Consider the following 15,053-nt stretch of genomic DNA (forward strand, 5'->3'; position numbering starts at 1 on the left):
CACAGCAGCATTACTCACAATAGCCAAAAGATAGAAGCTGCCCAAGTGTCCACTGACACTTGGATAAAGATGAATGGATAAACACAATGTGACATAACCACACAATGAATAGTATTCATCCTTTGAAAGGAAGGGAATTCTGGATAAACATGCTCCAACATGGATAAACCTTAAGGATGTTATGCTAAGAGAAATAAGCCAGTCAAAAAAGGTACACACTGTATGTTACCACTTAAATGAGGTACCTAAGACAGGCAAATTCACAGAGACGTCACTTGCCAACAAAGGTCTGTATAGTCAAAGCTATGGTTATTCCAGCAGTCATGCAGGGATGTGAGAGTTGGACCATAAAGAAGGTTGAGTGCCAAAGAATTGATGCTTTTGAACTGTGGTGCTGGAGAAGACCTTGAGAGCCCCTTGGATAGCACGGATATCAAACCCGTCAATCCTAAAGGAAGTCAATCCTGAATTAGAAGGACTGATGATGACGCTCCAATAGTTTGGCTACCTGATGTGAAGAGCCGACTTGTTGGAAAAGACCCTGATGCTGGGAAAGACTGAAGGCAGGAGGAGAAGAGGGCAGCAGAGGATGAGATGGCTGGATGGTATCACCAACTCAATGGACATGAGTTTGAGCAAATTCCGGGAGACAGAGAAGGAAACAGAAGCCTGGCATGCTGCAGTCCATGGGGTCGGAAAGAGTCGGACATGACTCAGCAACTGAACAACGACAACAAAGAATAGTCAAATTCATAGAGACAGAGAGTAGAATGGTGATGCCAGGGGGATGAGAAGTTATTGTTTAATAGGTACAGAATTTTAATGTTGCAAGATGAACAAATTTCTGGAGAAGTACAACAATGTGATGAACTTAACACTAATGGAACTGTATATTTAAAAATGGTTAAGAAGGTAAATTTCATGTTGTGTGTATGCTACCATAATTTTTTTTAAAGAAGGGAAAAAGAAAAAAAAATCCCCAATTAGAGGTTATTAAAGAAAACACCTCAGGGGAATTTCCTGGTAGTCCAGTGGTTAGGACTCTGCGCTTTCTCTGCAGAGGGTGTGGGTTCAATCCCTGACTGGGGAAATAAAATCCCACAGGCAGCAAGGCCAAAAAAAAAACAACCAATCAGCCAAATAAACAAAAAAAACCCTCAGGGAAAATAAGAAAGTCTCCTGTAACCAACAATATCAGTGCTTTGGTACATATCTTTCTGGGGCTTCCCAGGTGGTTCAGTGGTAAAGAATCTGTCTGTCAATATAGGAGAAGTGGGTTTGATCCCTGGGTCAGGATGATCCCCTAGAGAAAGAAATGGCAACACACTCCAGTTTTCTTGCCTAGGAAATCCCATGGACAGAGGAACCTGGTGGGACTACAGTCCACGGGGTTATAATAACAAATATATCCTTCCAGACATTTTTTCACACGTATCAATAACATATGCATATCATATAATTTATTTTTCCTGTTATGAAGCTGATCTTCCATTACATCTGCATGTAATGAAACGCTATTGTTACTATTTCTAAGAGACCTACTGATTCTTAAAATATTTACCTTGCACACAATCACTTTTCTGAGCTCTTGTTAGTTCCAATAGTTGTGTTGTTTTGTTTCACGTAAAGTTTGTCTCTTACTTTCCAACATTTACAGTCCCTTTTTCTGTCTTATTACATTGGTTTGATCTTTCAGAAAAATTTCAGTGGCAAGAGGCACCCTCAATCTTGTAACTATTTTAACAATATTACTGTGGTGCTTCACCATTGTGTATCACATTTCTGACAAACTTTCTTTTGTTGTTGTTAATTTCTTTACTTTTTAAAATCTAGAATGGACACTAAATTTTGTCATCTAACAAAAATACAATTTTTCTTCCTTAATTTACTAATTTAATGAATTACATTAAGACTCCCTAAAAAATCCTAACCATTTTAAATTTACACTGTCTTTTAGGTCTTGATATTAGCATTATTTCAATATCATCTTTTTTTCCCCTGCACTTTGGAGGAGTTAAATGATAATGGAACAATTTATACCACAAAGGTTTGTTAAAACTTCTAAACTATCTGGCCTATTGGCTTTTTTGCTGGGATACAGAGTGTAATTTTTCTGTCTTTTTCAATATATTTTTATGGTTAAATCAACTTTTTTCATCTTTTTTTAATATATTTTAATAATTGGTATATCTTTCATTAGCTTCCCAGGTGGTGCTAGTGGTAAAGAACCCACCTCCAATGAAGGAGGCATAGGAGAGAATTCGACCCCTGGGTCAGGATGATCCCCTGAAGGAGGGCACAGCAACCTACTCTAGTATTCTTGCCTGGAAAGTCCACTGCATTATAAAGTTGTTTGATTTTCTGTTTCAGACCACAACCTCCTCTAGAGCAGGGGGTCATAATAACTAGCACATAGTAGGACACACATAGATATATAATAGATTAGATGATCTAGAGAGATGGATATGACTATCATATATCAATATGTGGTCCCTCAATGGGCCTGTAGGGTCATATAATCTCTATTCTCTAAGTTAATTGTATCTCTAGCTCTAGGGAGGTTATTCTCAAACTTAATCACAAAGAAGTGAAGAAGTGAAGTGAAGTGAAGTCGCTCAGTCATGTCCGACTCTTTGAGATCCCGTGGACTGTAGCCTACCAGGCTCCTCCATCCGTGGGATTCTCCAGGCAAGAGTACTGGAGTAGGCTGCCATTTCCTTCACCAGGGATCTTCCCAACCCAAGGATCAAACCTGGGTCTCCCGCATTGGGGGCAGACGCTTTAACCTCTGAGCCACCAGGGAAGCCCAACCACAAAGAGAAATACATATAAACCTGAATGACTCAATCCCAAACCACCCCCAAGGTGGCTCCCAAGAATAGTCCATTGTCATTCTTCCTGGTGCAAGTGTGAACAGTTACAGCGTTTGGGGAAAGCAACCCAGAACTATCTATAAAATTTTATATATTTTACATACACACACCCACCCCTTGATCTAACAATCCCATGCCTAGAAATCTGTAGTAAAGAAAACATAGCATAAATATATTAAGATATATAGGGAGGAACTCCGGGAGTTGGTGATGGACAGGGAAGCCTGGCGTGCTGTGATTCATGGGGTCGCAAACAGTTGGACACGACTTAGCGACTGAACTGAACTGATAGTGTTTTTAGTGGAGGAGAAAAAAAAAAAAACCAGAATGAAATGAAGTCTACTGAAGGGACAATAATAGATTATGTACTACAGAATACGTAGCAAATATGCACTACAGAATATTATGCAGCAAATAAAGTGAGTTAGCTTTAAACTACTTGACTTAGAAGGATTTAATGATGTAATTAAAAGAATGCAAGATGCGGAGAAGTAAACCAATTTAAATATTATGTGTGTGCATGTGTTTTCTATAGTTTATAGGAGCCTGGAGACAGTTATGAAAGGATGTAATCCAGACTATTAATGTTGGTTTCCTGGGAAGAGAAAATGGACATAGGAGCGAGTGACCTTTCAGTTCTTCTTAAAACTTTCCTCCTTGTAATTTTCTGTAATGTTTTATTAAATAAAGTCTTTCTTAAAAAGAAGAATGCATTGTATATGCTGAGAAAGTTATTTTTACTGTACAAAACAAAACCCCCAAACACCCACTACTGTGGAGGTCAAAAAGCAAGGACATCTTCGTACACACGAAGGAAGCAAATGTCAACAGCGCTTGTTTCTTCCCAGGCCTCACCTGGGCTGCAGTAGCTGCAGTCTGGAGGAGGCGGGACTCTTCCCACAGGCAACGGGCCACAATTCGGGCAATCTCCATTGGTTTCTCAAGGTATCTGCTCTGTAAGTGAGGAGACAAAGAGAATGAAAAGCAGCAGCAGACTCAGGAGATGTGGACCGAACTTTGCTAACTTAAAGCTAACTTCCTAATAAACTAGGAAAGTGTTACATTTACTACATGGAACCACAGAGCATCAGAGCCTGGTGAAGTGACGAAGAGAAGAAGCAAGGCAGTCATGATGAGCAGTACTGCAGTGAGAGTAGGCTTGGTCGTCTGTCTTTGGACAGTGAGTTATCCTGGTCTTACAGGGGGGTGACTGACTTTGTCAAGGAGTATCCCGTTATAGTGTCCAAGCCTTTGACACTGAAAAGTAAGAGCCATCTTCCTAGTCATCTGAACTTGTTACCATCATGTTATTAGCATACTAACATAATATAATTAACATAAAAATCACATTATTATTTCAGTGAACCAACCAAGTAAATTTCAAGCAATAATACTCAAAGGGCTGGTAACTTCTTGGATTTAAAGTATAAGATAGGTTATTAATTAACCAAGTGAGAAAGAAACATTTTCAGGAAAGAAAGCTAAAACCCTTCTCTGCAGGTTCAGTTTCTCATCACACCTGAAGGAACTGCTTGATTCTTCTCAAATTGTGCTGATAGAGAACATTGGACTCTTGCAGGAAGCGGCTATACTGCTGGTCAATTTCTCCCAAGAGATTATGAAACACCAAAGTCGCATGTGATTCTTTGCTGGCCGCATATGCCCTAGAAAAAGGAAGTTAAAGATAAAGAATCATTCTGAAACCTACACACACACACGCTCACACATGCACAGGCATGCACTCGAAATCACCATAAAGAAGAAGGGAAAAACAAGGCAAACCTGATGCTTTAACCCACTCACCATTTTAGATGCATCTTACTCAGCAATCATAAATGTCACTGATTTTAAAATCACCAGCAATTATTTTGATACTATTAAGCGATTGTCATAGTTCTTTATTTATCAAATTTTGAATGATCACATATGCTGTTTTCCTTTAAATTTTCAGTCAACTCTATGGTCAGATTTTCAGTAGCAAATAACCAATCCCAGGTTCAGTTCAGTTCAGTTCAGTCGCTCAGTCGTGTCCGACTCTCCGTGACCCCAAAAATCACAGCACTCCAGGCCTCCCTGTCCATCAACAACTCCCAGAGTTCACTCAAACTCATGTCCACAGAGTAGGTGATGCCATCCAGCCATCTCATTCTCGGTCGTCCCCTTCTCCTCCCGCCCCCAACCTTTCCCAGCATCAGGGTCTTTTCCAGTGAGTCAACTCGTCGCATGAGGTGGCCAAAGTATTGGAGTTTCAGCTTTAGCATCAGTCCTTCCAATGAACACCCAGGATCGATCTCCCTTAGAACGGATTGGTTGGATCTCCTTGCGGTACAAGGGACTCTCAAGAGTCTTCTCCAGCACCACAGTTCAAAAGCATCAATTCTTCGGCAATCAGCTTTCTTCACAGTCCAACTCTCACATCCATACATGACCACGGGAAAAACCACAGCCTTGACTAGACGGACCTCTGTTGGCAAAGTAATGTCTCTGCTTTTTAATATATTATCAAGGTTGGTCATCCATCAAGCAGGATGTTTCAGTGTGCCAAAAGACAGCTGTCCAGATGCACTTCTAATGTAAAAATGCTTTTCAGGACTAAAATGACCTCTTTACTTTCCAATCTCTTTTGGCCCGTCACCTGCAACTATAACAAGTTTCTTTCCAAGGAGTAAGCGTCTTTTAATTTCATGGCTGCAATCAGTATCTGCAGTGATTTTGGAGCCCAAAAAAATAAAGTCTGACACTGTTTCCACTGTTTTTCCATCTATTTCCCATGAAGTGATGGGACCAGATGCCATGATATTCGTTTTCTGAATGTTGAGCTTCAAGCCAACCTTTTCACTCTCCTTTAGGATGGCCTATTTCCAACATCTCTGAACTGAACTGAATCACCTCTCTGGCCCCTCATCAAATTCTGGAAAAACTAGGTCATGGGCCTGAATTAAACCAAAATTAAAAGGTGGATCTGAATACATTAAAGTGAAGGAAAGAGTTGCTGGGATTCTGTACCATTATCTCCTCTATGACCAAGTGTTAGTCTTTCAGTTGTGTCCAACTCTTGCGATCCCAGGCTCTGCCAGGCTCCTCGTCCATGGAATTCTCCAGGTGAGAATACTGGAGTGGGTTGCCATTTCCTTCTCCAGGTGATCTTCCTGACCCAGGGATACGAACCCGGGTCTCCTGCATTGCCGGTGGTTTCTTTACCATCTAAGCCACCAGGGAACCCCTATCTCCTCTACGAATGAGTCTGTTTCTCTAACTCTGTATCTCTTTTCTTTAATGAAAGAGGAATCAGAAGTACAAACCCAAACCTTTTGTTATCCATGACAAAATTCTCATCCAGATTAAAAAATAATATCTGTAGCATGTCCCTGAAGTATCAGAACATGCAGAGAATCTCATCAAGCAAATGAAATTAAAATAGACTTCCCTGGTGGCTCAAATGGTAGAGAATCTGCTTGGAATGAGGGAGGCTTGAGTTCAACCCCTGGGTCGGGAAGATCCCCTGGAGAAGGGAATGGCAACCCACTCTAGTATTCTTGCCTGGAGAATTCCATGAACAGAGGAGCCTGTCAGGCTACAGCCCATGTGGTCACAGAGTCAGACACGACTGAACCAGTAACACTTTTTACTTTCAAATCTTGCGAAAAACTGACTCATTTGAAAAGACCCTGATGCTGGGAAAGATTGAAGGCAGGAGGAGAAGGGGACAACAGAGGATGAGATGGTTGAATGGCATCACCGACTCAATAGACATGAGTTTGAATAAACTCCGAGAGTTGGCTATGGACAGGGAGGCCTGGGGTGCTGTAATCCATTGGGTCACAAAGAGTTGGACATGACTGAGCGACTGAACTGAACTGAACATCAAGCAGGATGTTTCAGTGTGCCAAAAGACAGCTGTCCAGATGCACTTCTAATGTAAAAATGCTTTTCAGGACTAAAATGACCTCTTTACTTTCCAATCTCTTTTGGCCCGTCACCTGCAACTATAAGCCTTAAGATGAAATAGTTAGCAAAGAGTTAAGTTAGAGCAGATCATGTCTCTTGACTCAAACTAAAACCTAGCAATTTGGGGAGTTTCTTGAGAAGAACTTACCAATCTTGACTTTCGATCCAAGGAGCCAGAAACTGCCGCAGCTCCATGGGGAAGCTGTCACTGTATAGCTGATGGAGCTGCTCCAAGTACCGTGTGTCCAGCTGCTGGAGCTGATTCCATTGGGCCATTCTGCTGGAATCAGGGGTCACAACTGCAAACCAAAGGTTCATATGGTCACTACCAGCCCCAGTAAGAGGAAATGATCTATCCAACATAGGGATCGGGTCTGTGATTAGGGATAAAAGGTGCTGTAGAAAGGCTCTCACTTGTTCCACCCAGTTTAGAACAATACATATGCATTCAAATCTCTACCCCTGGGGCCACATCACAGCTTTCTTCTAAACCAAGATGACAATGTGGGCATGATGCCAAGTTCTAGAATCCATGATCTCCCAGAGGTATGTGAAGTTGAGAAACTACTCCACTCCCAGATTTCATTTCTTCCTCTTATTACACAGAGATTATACTCCCCAGCTCTCTGGGCTACTGAAATAATATTTCTAGAGCATCCAGCTCAGAGCTCAGCACACAACAGATGCTCCACAGATATGAGTTCCTTTCTTTCCACTTGGCACTCCTTTTAGGTGGACTGGGAGGTATGAATACAGTAAACCTGAACTAAGACCAAAACGTGGGATGCGGATGTTCAGGGAGGACAGAGAGCTAATTCCAAGGCTACGGATTTAGAAACTACCACATTGTTAATAGGTTATACTCCAATATAAAATAATAAGTTAAAAAAGACTACAGATTTAAACCTATAAGCAAGGATCTGCCTGGGGTTCTCCCACTCAAAAAAGAGTAATTTTGTTTTTAAAATTTCTCAGTCTGGGGTGAGAAAGAAGAGAAGCTAAAGACAAGGCATTCAAGTTGTCTCCAGGTTCATGAATACCTTAGAGAAATGTTCAGGAAGAAGAAGGCAAACCAGCTAACCACCTTAAATCCACTTTCTGAATAGCTTGGGTCATTGAAATAGCAATAAAGACCACGTAATCTTAAGAACTGGGCTTCCCCGGTGGCTCAGACGGTAAATAATCAGCCTGCAATGCAGGAGATCTGGGTTTGACCCCTGGGCTGGGAAGATTCCCTGGAGAAGGGAATGGCTAGCCACTCCAGTATTCTTGCCTGGAGAATTCCAAGGACACAAGAGCCTGGTGGGCTATAGTCCATAGGGTTGCAAAGAGTTGGACACAACTGAGCGACTAACATAACAACAATCTTAAGAAGCTGTACAGGATAACTACAAGCAGTAGCCAAAGACTAAGGTATGTATCAGTTCAGTTCAGTCGCTCAGTCGTGTCTGAGTCTTTGTGACCCCATGAATCACAGCACGCCAGGCCTCCCTGTCCATCACCAACTCCCAGAGTTCACCCAAACTCATGTCCATCGAGTCGGTAATGCCATTCAGCCATCTCATTCTCTGTCGTCCCCTTCTCCTCCCGCCCCCAATCCCTCCCAGCATCAGGGTCTTTTCCAATGAGTCAACTCTTTGCATGAGGTGCCCGAAGTACTGGAGTTTCAGACTCAGCATCAGTCCTTCCAATGAACACCCAGGACTGATCTTTAGAATGGACTGGTTGGATCTCCTTGCAGTTCAAGGGACTCTCAAGAGTCTTCTCCAACACCACAGTTCAAAAGCATCAATTCTTCGGCGATCAGCTTTCTTCACAGTCCAACTCTCACATCCATACATGACCACGGGAAAAACCATAGCCTTGACTAGACAGACCTTGGATTAGGACCAAGTTAAAATCTGCCTGCATCCTAGGCTAAAAGCATCCTTGTGTTTCTCAGGACATGATTTGCATAGAAATCTGTGTAATATGCCAATTTATGTAGATTCTGTCTCATGTGAATGTACAAAACTGTAGATCTACATAATTCAATATAGTAGTCAGTAGCCATATGTGGTTACTGAGCACTTGAAAATGTGGCTCATTTCAAACCATATAGGCTGTAAAATACACACTGAATTTTGAAGACTCAGTACAAAAATAAAAGTAAAATATCTCATTAATATAGAAATGTTAATATTCTAGATATACGGGATTAAGTTTTACTATCTTTTTTTTTTTTTTTCTTTTTGGTTGCTCCGCATGGTCTGCAGGATCTTAGTTCCCAGATCAAACCCAAGCTCCCTGCAGTGAAAGTGCTGAGTCCTAACCATGGGACCACCAGGGAAGTCCCTAAATAAAATACACCATTAAGATGAATTTTATTTATTTCTTCTTACTTCTTTTACTGTGGCTACTAGAAACTTTAACACTACATATGTGACTTGCATTCTATTTTTGCTGGACACTACTGCAGATTATGTAATCCAAAAGCTGTGGTTCTAATAAAGTACTTAAAGAAACAGACAACTTTTCATAATAAACTCCTGTGTTATAAGTCAATTAAAAAATAGACTAACTGCTGATCGTGGATACAAATACAGAGTCATTACAGTCTGATCCTTAAAGGTCCAAATTAAAACTATGAAGCAGCATCCCACTATCCCTGTTCACTTTGGATTAACCATGGAGTCATGGGCTTCCCTGGTGGCTCTGACAGTAAAGAATCTGCCTGCAATGCAGGAGACTGGGGTTTGATTCCCGAGTCAGAAGATCCCCCGAGGAAGGGAATGGCTACCCATTCTGATATTCTTGCCTAGAGAATTCTGTGGATGGAGGAAGGAGCCTGACAGGTTACACTTCATGGGGTCGCAAAGAGTCAGAGTTGACTAACAGTTTCACTTTTTCACTTTCATGCCTGAATAGTTGCATTTTCAAACTCTTACATCATTAAAAAATTACAAATTGTTGAAAGTTTGCCGATTCATTTCTAATTCATTACTCAGAGGGTTTTGGTTGCTGTTGTTATTTGGGTTTTAGTTAGTGCTCAGTTCAGTTCAATCGCTCAGTCATGTCCGACTCTTTGCGACCCCATGGACTGCAGCACGCCAGGCCTCCCTGTCCATCACCAACTCCCAGAGTTTACTCCAACTCATGTCTATTGAGTCAGCGATGCCATCCAATCATCTCATCCTCTGTCGTCCCCTTCTCCTCCCACTTTCAATCTTTACCAGCAGCAGAGTCTTTTCAAATGAGTTAGCTCTTCACATCAGGCAGCCAAAGTACTGGAGTTTCAGCTTCAACATCAGTCCTTCCAATGAATATTCAGGACTGATCTCCTTTAGGATGGACTGGTTGGATCTCCTTGTAGTCCAAGGGACTCTCAAGAGTCTTCTCCAATACCACAGTTCAAAAGCATCAATTCTTCAGCGATCAGCTTTCCTTTATAGTCCAACTCTCACATCCATACATGACTAGCGGAAAAACCACAGCCTTGACTAGACAGACCTTTGTTGGCAAAGTAATGTCTCTGCCTTTAATATGCTGTCTAGGTTGGTCATAACTTTCCATCCAAGGAGTAAGCATCTTTTAATTTCATGGTTGCAGTCACCATCTACAGTGATTTTAGTTAGTGCTAGTTAGTACAATAATTGGGCTATTTCTTAAACCAGACATGAGCTATCAATATTTTATTTTCCATAAAATTAAAAGACCAAAAATGACTTAATGTTATGTTCTATGTCTCAGTCTAATCACTGTAGGTAATAATGTATTAGCTCTCTTATATTAAAAAAAAAAATCATTCTAAATGAAAGCCAAAGAGCAGGTAGTATTTTCAGCAAAGGCTCAAACAGTGATTTCCTTACCAGCTGCTTAGCTACTAACCATATTTAACTAATAGGAGCCACAGGCCAACTGCTCTTCATAAGAACTGTGGATCCTCAACAGATCATTAGCCGGGACTTTCCTGGCGGTGCAGTGGTTAAGAATCTGCCTTCTAATGCAGGGGACTCAGGTTTAAGCCCTGGGGCAACTGAGCCCATGAGTTGCAGCTAGAGAAAGCCCACACACCTCAACAAGACTCCCATGTGCCATAACTAAGACCTGACACAGCCCGTGACACAACTAAGACTTGACGCAACCAAATAAATGTTATATAAAGAGAGAGATCATTAGCCAAACTGTCTAGGAAACCATTGCCAATTAGCTTTGTGGTAACTGTCTTAACTGCAAAACAATTTCTTTTCAAGTCCACTTTATTTCACAATCTCAATTCTGGTTTTTCAAATTGCAAGTTAATCTGAAGGACTTCGCTAAATTCTAGCTAAAGTATTTATCTACGGGATGATTCTAAGTCTAATTCTAAACGTGACTTAAAAACCACTTTCACTAAACCCGGAATCAGAAAGAGAAATTTGCACAACAATGTGAGTGCCCGGTACCACTCCAGGCAGAGGAGAGAAGGCAATTCATTCCATACAGTGGCTGGCTTAGAGCAATACATTCTTTAATTCTCTTCAAGTGTACTTTTAAAAAAAAACATTTATTTATTTGGCTGCGCTGGGTCTCAGTTGTGGCACAAGGGATCTTTAGTTGCAGGGGCATGTGGAATCTAGTTCCCTGGCCAGGAATCAAACCCAGGCCCCCCTACACTGAGAGCACGGAGTCTTAGCCATGGGACCACCAGGAAGTCCCTCTCCAGGACTTAAATCTGTTTAAGATTCACATATAGCAAATGTTAACAGATAAAGGAAAGGTAAGTTTGATCCTGTTTTCTACAACTTAAGAGAAAAGAACAATAAAAATGAAACAGCAAGTCACCAAAGACTTTCTGGACTTTTCAGAACAGGAATTTCTCAGCCTCTTGGGGATAATTTACCAACAAGTCACAAGGCAAACGACTACTGTCTAATGGGGAACTTATTACTGTAAAGATCGCTGAAAAGATTCATCCACTAAGTCACAGTTTTCATTTACGTACTTCGATCTAAATAAACCAAGGGATGTACTGAGAACCACAAGTCAAGACCACTTAAAAAAGGCTTCATTACATCATTCCATAAAATATATTTTTAAAATTAACACCTGTTTTTTGCATCTATGCACCAGTGGATTTACAAGGGGTGAGTGAATCGGGGTGAAAGTGAGGAGAGGGAGGAAAACCAGGTGTCTACAAACATCCAGAACAGAAAGAGATCTAAAGATAGTTTCTTTTCCACCTTGCAGTGTGTCACAGATTTCTCTTTGGATGTTAGCCATACTCGGTATTAGAAATACCTACCTTTAAAACAACATATTTATTCATACTTGTATTTTATCTGTTGTCTACACTAAGCTCCTCTGTGCTGTCAGGAAAGGCCCAGTGACTAAGGCAACCCAAGTAAAAAGTAACATGTAAATGGTCTACAGAAACCAGTCCTTTTGAGAAGACATTTTTACAAGACTATAAAAGTAATCATGCTGGGACTTTTCTGATAGACCAGTAGTTAAGACTCTATACTTCCAATGCAGGTAGCATGGGTTTGACCTTTGACTGGGGAACACCACGTGCTACATGGTGTGACCAAAAAATAAAAATAATTCAAAATAAGTACACCTGGATAGTAAATATGTGATTTCGTTGCTTACAAATCCAAACAGTTCCTTTATAAAGTTTAGGACTAGATGTTGGGAACCTCCCCAGTGGCACAGTGGAAAAGAATCTGCCTGCCAATGCAGAGAACATGGGTTCGATCCCTGACCCAGGAAGATCCCACATGCTGCAGAGCAACTAAGCCTGTGTGTCATAATTACCAAGCCTGCAGTCTACAGCCTGGGAACTGAACCTGCTGAGCCCGTATGCTGCAAATACTGAAGTCTGTGAGCCCTTGAGCCTGCACTCTGCAACGAGAAGCCCAAGCATCGCAACGAGGAGCAGCCCCCACTTGCTGTAACTAGAGAAAGCCTGTGAGCAACAACAACCCAGCACAACCAAAAATAAAAAACTAATTTTTTTAAAAAAGACTAGACATTTGCCTTCACAATATGTATAGACACCCAGTTTGGGTTTCCTAAAAAGACAAAATATTAAACACTTGAGTGCCCAATCTGAACTAACCTCACTGTAATAATCAAATATATTCAATTACAGATAACAATAAAATATTTGTTTTAAAGTCAGAAACCAACAGGCCCTTGCAAAAAAAAAAAAAAAAGGGCATTGAGATATAAGAGAATTTGAATTATAGTTCCCTACTAATTATTTGTTCCCTATGAGCAAACCAGATTATAAGAAGTACTACTAAATTACTGGGGAGTAGAGCTTGGAGAAGTGAGGGAAAGAACAGTTTTAACGACACTCTTAAGTACACGCAACCCCCCAAATTCTACTATCCCTCATTCTTCTTATTCAACTTTATTTATTTTGGCTGTGCTGGGCCTTCCTTCCTGCGACAGGGCTTTCTCTAGTTCAAGCAAGTGGGGGCTACTCTCCAGCTGTGGTGTAGGGCTTCTCACTGCGGTGGCTTTTCTTGTTGTGGTTCTTGGGCTCTAGAAAGTGGACTTCAGTAGCTGCAACGCACGGACTCAACTGCCACTCAGCAACTAAGCTTAGTTGCTGCTCGGCATGTAGGATCTTCCTGGACCAGGGATCAAACCTGTGTCCCCTGCATTGGCAGGCAATCTCCAAGGAAGTCCATCATCCCATTTTAATTCTTGGAAAAGTTCAAGACTATTGTGATGAGCACATGATTTTTTTCCATTCCAAACCCTGACATGTGTAAGGTCTTATCACTAGTACTACTTTGGTGTAGTTATCTAATTTAAATCCAGAAACATAGAGAATAAAATGTATCAGGTTTACAGTTAAATGTAAGAGGTGGAGACGACCAGGAATGTGAACAGCAAAAAAGAAGGAAAACCTAGTGCCCTGATCCATGAAGGACAATTAGGATGTTAAAAGCAAAAGCAGTGTTGTATGAAAGGAGAGAAGGTTAGCACTCCCCTTGACAAGGATGGAAGAGGCTCTCAGGCCTGACAACACGCATACGGTTAAGGCATTGCCACCTACTTCGTGGCATCTGACCGCTGTTTTTGTCTGCTCCACCCTCAAAAAAATAAAATAAAATAAAAGCAAAAGCACTAACAAACATCTAGTGCTCAAACAGCTACCTTTGAGAAAAAGATTCTGAAAACTATGAATTACCAGGGCCTCTTATTATTTCAAATCTAATAGTGCTATGGAAGTAATTTTTTTTTTTAATGCAATGTATTCCCCATACAGCATTTGGGATAGGCACCACATGTGATCACAATTATTTCAGATTAAACAATAAGAGCAGAACAAATATATTCTCTCTAAACTGAAAGTAACACAACTAGACATGCTTTGTCAATTACTGAATATGAAGTTTATGGTTAAAGTTGCCTGAGAACAGGTCTGAGCTCCAGATAAAAACCACAACAGAGACCAAATTTGAGTGTCTCCTGGCCTTCCCACTTTGTCACATGACCCCTCACCCAACCAGACATGCTCCCCTGAAGCTGTGTGGTGTGAAGCTAAGGACCAAGAGACTTGACCTTGGATGGGCCTGGGTGCAAGCCTTGATGGTCCTTTATCAGATATATGGGAGGAGGGGAACATTATTTGACTACTGAACAGGCTTCTCCTTTAGTAAAATGGGGAAGCAGCCCGCTTTTGAAGGACGGTTATGTAAGTAATAAGAAAATGGGGACTTCCCTGCTGGTCCAGTGGTTCAGAGTTTGCCTGCTAATGCAGGGAACAGAGGTTTGATCCCTGGTGAGGGAAGATTCCACATGCCTCGGAGCAACTAAGCCTGTGTGCTGCAACTACTGAAGCCCCCGCGCTCTAGAGCCTGTGCTCCGCAACTAAAAAAGTGACCGCAATGAGTAGTCCATGCACAACAGTTAGCAAATAGCCCCTGCTCACTGAAACTAGAGAAAAGTCCTTGTGTAGCAATGAAGATCTAGCACAGCCAAAAATTAATTAACTAATTAATTAATTAAAAGACAAAACAAACAACAAAAAACTAACCACCTTATATTTGGGGGGGCCACTCTCACCTTTAAAAGAAAAACTGTATAGCATCCCTTATTTTTCCTTCCCCTCCTGGCATTCCTTTCATCAGCATTTTTTGTGCTAAATCCATTTTCTCAATGCCCTGGGAAAAACAGGTTAAATCATCAGATTGTTGTTGTTTGTTGCTAAGTCCTGTCCGACTCTTTGGGATCCCATGGACTGCAACACACCAG

General features: G+C 41.2%; 1 protein-coding gene and 1 non-coding gene across 2 annotated transcripts in view; one reads left to right on the plus strand and one right to left on the minus strand.

Moving 5' to 3' along the window:
• Window positions 1-15,053, minus strand: part of STAT3 (signal transducer and activator of transcription 3) — a 69,086-nt gene that overhangs the window by 25,711 nt on the left and 28,322 nt on the right. Inside the window, exons 2-4 of the mRNA XM_055407889.2 lie at window positions 6,970-7,120; window positions 4,393-4,537; window positions 3,729-3,827 (exon numbers count right to left, since the gene is read on the minus strand). Coding sequence (XP_055263864.1) covers window positions 3,729-3,827; window positions 4,393-4,537; window positions 6,970-7,097 — 372 coding nt within the window. The 5' untranslated portion in view covers window positions 7,098-7,120. The remainder of the gene's footprint in view (window positions 1-3,728; window positions 3,828-4,392; window positions 4,538-6,969; window positions 7,121-15,053) is intronic.
• On the plus strand, window positions 13,752-13,877 carry LOC129544856 (U6atac minor spliceosomal RNA). Its single transcript, XR_008683599.1, has one exon. It is a non-coding gene; the product is annotated as a U6atac minor spliceosomal RNA (small nuclear RNA).

The sequence above is a fragment of the Moschus berezovskii genome, chromosome 20 (assembly GCF_049115385.1).
Source record: "Moschus berezovskii isolate FMDL1 chromosome 20, NW_MosBer_1.0, whole genome shotgun sequence".
Taxonomy (NCBI): domain Eukaryota; kingdom Metazoa; phylum Chordata; class Mammalia; order Artiodactyla; family Moschidae; genus Moschus; species Moschus berezovskii.